Source organism: Atta colombica, unplaced genomic scaffold (genome assembly GCF_001594045.1).
Source record: "Atta colombica isolate Treedump-2 unplaced genomic scaffold, Acol1.0 scaffold111, whole genome shotgun sequence".
NCBI classification, from domain to species: Eukaryota; Metazoa; Arthropoda; class Insecta; order Hymenoptera; family Formicidae; genus Atta; species Atta colombica.
This window is the reverse complement of record NW_017259197.1, coordinates 51,449-53,627: the sequence shown is the minus strand read 5'-3', so window position 1 is coordinate 53,627 and position 2,179 is coordinate 51,449. Positions and strand designations below refer to the sequence as shown.

Genomic DNA, 2,179 nt, shown 5'->3' with positions numbered 1-2,179 from the left:
TAGACTATTAAACAATGTAGTTTTGCTTTATTATGTCATAATATAAAAAAATATATATTATTTCGATCTCATTTAAAAGATGAAAGGCAAGTTACTCGGGGCCGTCGCTAATTTCGGGGTGTTAATGACTCTGGGGCTGTGCGGTGTTTTGCGTGCAGAGAGAGGAGTGAAAGATGGTGTTGTTGTGGCAGAAAGATGTTTCCTCAATGGTTTCATGGGTGTTCGAACTGGTGTCTTGTTGATATTGAGTCTATTAGCACTCCTTAGTATCTGTTCTGGCAACATTGAGCTGTGCAATTCCTCTCTGTCCGTCATATGACCCTGAAACTGATTATATGTCGTATCTGTGATGCTATTAACAGGTGACTGCGATTCTTTTCTTTTTTGTCCGCCTTTGGAAGATCTGCCTGATTTTTGACCAATCTTTGGAAGTCTTCCGCTCCTTCTGATTTTGGATACAGTGATAGTAGGTTTATTCTTGTCGCCATTTTTATTTCTGCGTTTTAATGACGAATTGGGAGATGGGCTGAAAAGTTTACGTTTCGATAACCCTAGTGCTGGCCCTCTGTGAACGCTCAACATACCTGGCGTTCGCTTAGAACTATTTAAAGGCGATTTCTTAATTGATTTATCTTTTGCCTCTTTCCTTGCCTTTTTCTTCGACTCTCTCTCGAGAGTGACACTTTCCCAACTCTCTGCTAAAACATTTTCCAACGATGTGCCATAAATAGTAAACATCTGATTATGAGTAGTCTCGTATTCCTTAATCAACTTCCTCAGTTCTACTTCTATTTTGGGTAACTTCCTTTGTATAGCATTGCGCTCTTTTTCTTCCATCAACAATTGGCCTCCGCGATTGTGATAGCGATCGGGATTGTTTGCTCGCTGAAGCAAATCCTTAACTTTCGTTATCAAATTTTCACGTTGTTCTAGAAGCTCAAATATCGTTCGATTATCGTTATAAAATTTGCGCAGTCTCTCCACTTCTAACTCATGCAACGATAACAGATCCTCTGTGAATGTGTTAGAAAAAAATGGTGCAAATGTGTTTCTTTCTGCTTCACAGTATTTACATAAGTCCCATAAATTTAGCAGTTCATATCTAATCTGTGTGACATATTTGAGGATATTCTCTTTTCTTTTTTCCTTACAACGCTTTATTTCTGCTGCAAGAGCATTTATGGTATTAGTGTTGTATCCAGGATATTTTTCAAGGAATGATTGACAAACATCGTCAGGCTCGTCAAGATATTTCCATAATGCCAATAAATCTTCCTTCATTTTTTCGATGCAACACTTTGTATCTTCTATCTGCATACTCAATTCATCCCTATATTCTTTTAGTTTTGTCATATTATTCGTATTCAGCACAAACTCCTCAGGATTGTTGCAGACTAACTCTATAAATGGCGATGGAGATATTTCCAAATCATTCATCATTTTGATTATAGAACGACGTATATCTGTAAAAACATTCTCCAAATGTGTTTTCTCAATCTCTTGCTTTTGTAGATAAAGTTTAAAACTCTCAAGATCTTGCTCCGTAGGTACAACATCCTCAACTATGTTTAACGCTTTGCAGCCGAGCTTCTTGCAAATTTCTTGTTCTTTCGATAATAATTCCTTGAGAATTACAATACGTTCTTTCTTTATGCATTCTAAATTTTGTAAATCTGTTTGAAGAATTTGTTCGACTTTGCACAAAGGGACATGATCATATGTTTTGGATATCACCTCCATTTGCAATTCTGCATACAATGACGTTGTTTGTTTGAAGAGATCCTGTATGTTAGCAAACAACAGCTGCTGCTTTGACTGTGCCTCGGCGACCATGTCGTTTAATAATTCCTTTACGTGACTATGCGCTTGGTCATAGTACGTCGATCGCATATCCTTGGTGCATCCAATGCCTTCCCAAGTTTTCTGCAGCACGTCAAATGCCTGTTCGAGTTCCTTGACTATTTTTTGCACGACAGGCTTCCACTCCGGTTGATCGGCCATTATTCCTATCTCTTTATTTTCTTCGAGAAAGAATAATATCCAAGTTAAGAGTACGACTCAATACGGTTGTTATAAATTCTGCATCGTCGCATACATACCTCAATCTCTAGAAAATGTCAACCTATTGCACGAAAGAAATTCACACGCGTCACTTTCTTCAGGAAACGACGCCACAGTA

At 38.0% G+C, this 2,179-nt stretch overlaps 1 protein-coding gene across 1 annotated transcript; it reads right to left on the bottom strand.

Annotated features, from left to right (window-relative positions):
* Positions 1-2,179, bottom strand: LOC108693955 (protein regulator of cytokinesis 1-like). The gene is made up of 2 exons (XM_018203193.1): positions 2,100-2,179; positions 1-2,021 (listed from the first exon to the last, which is right to left on the bottom strand). The coding sequence occupies exon 2, from the start codon at positions 1,999-2,001 to the stop codon at positions 73-75; it is 1,929 nt and encodes a 642-aa protein (XP_018058682.1). The 5' UTR covers positions 2,002-2,021; positions 2,100-2,179; the 3' UTR covers positions 1-72.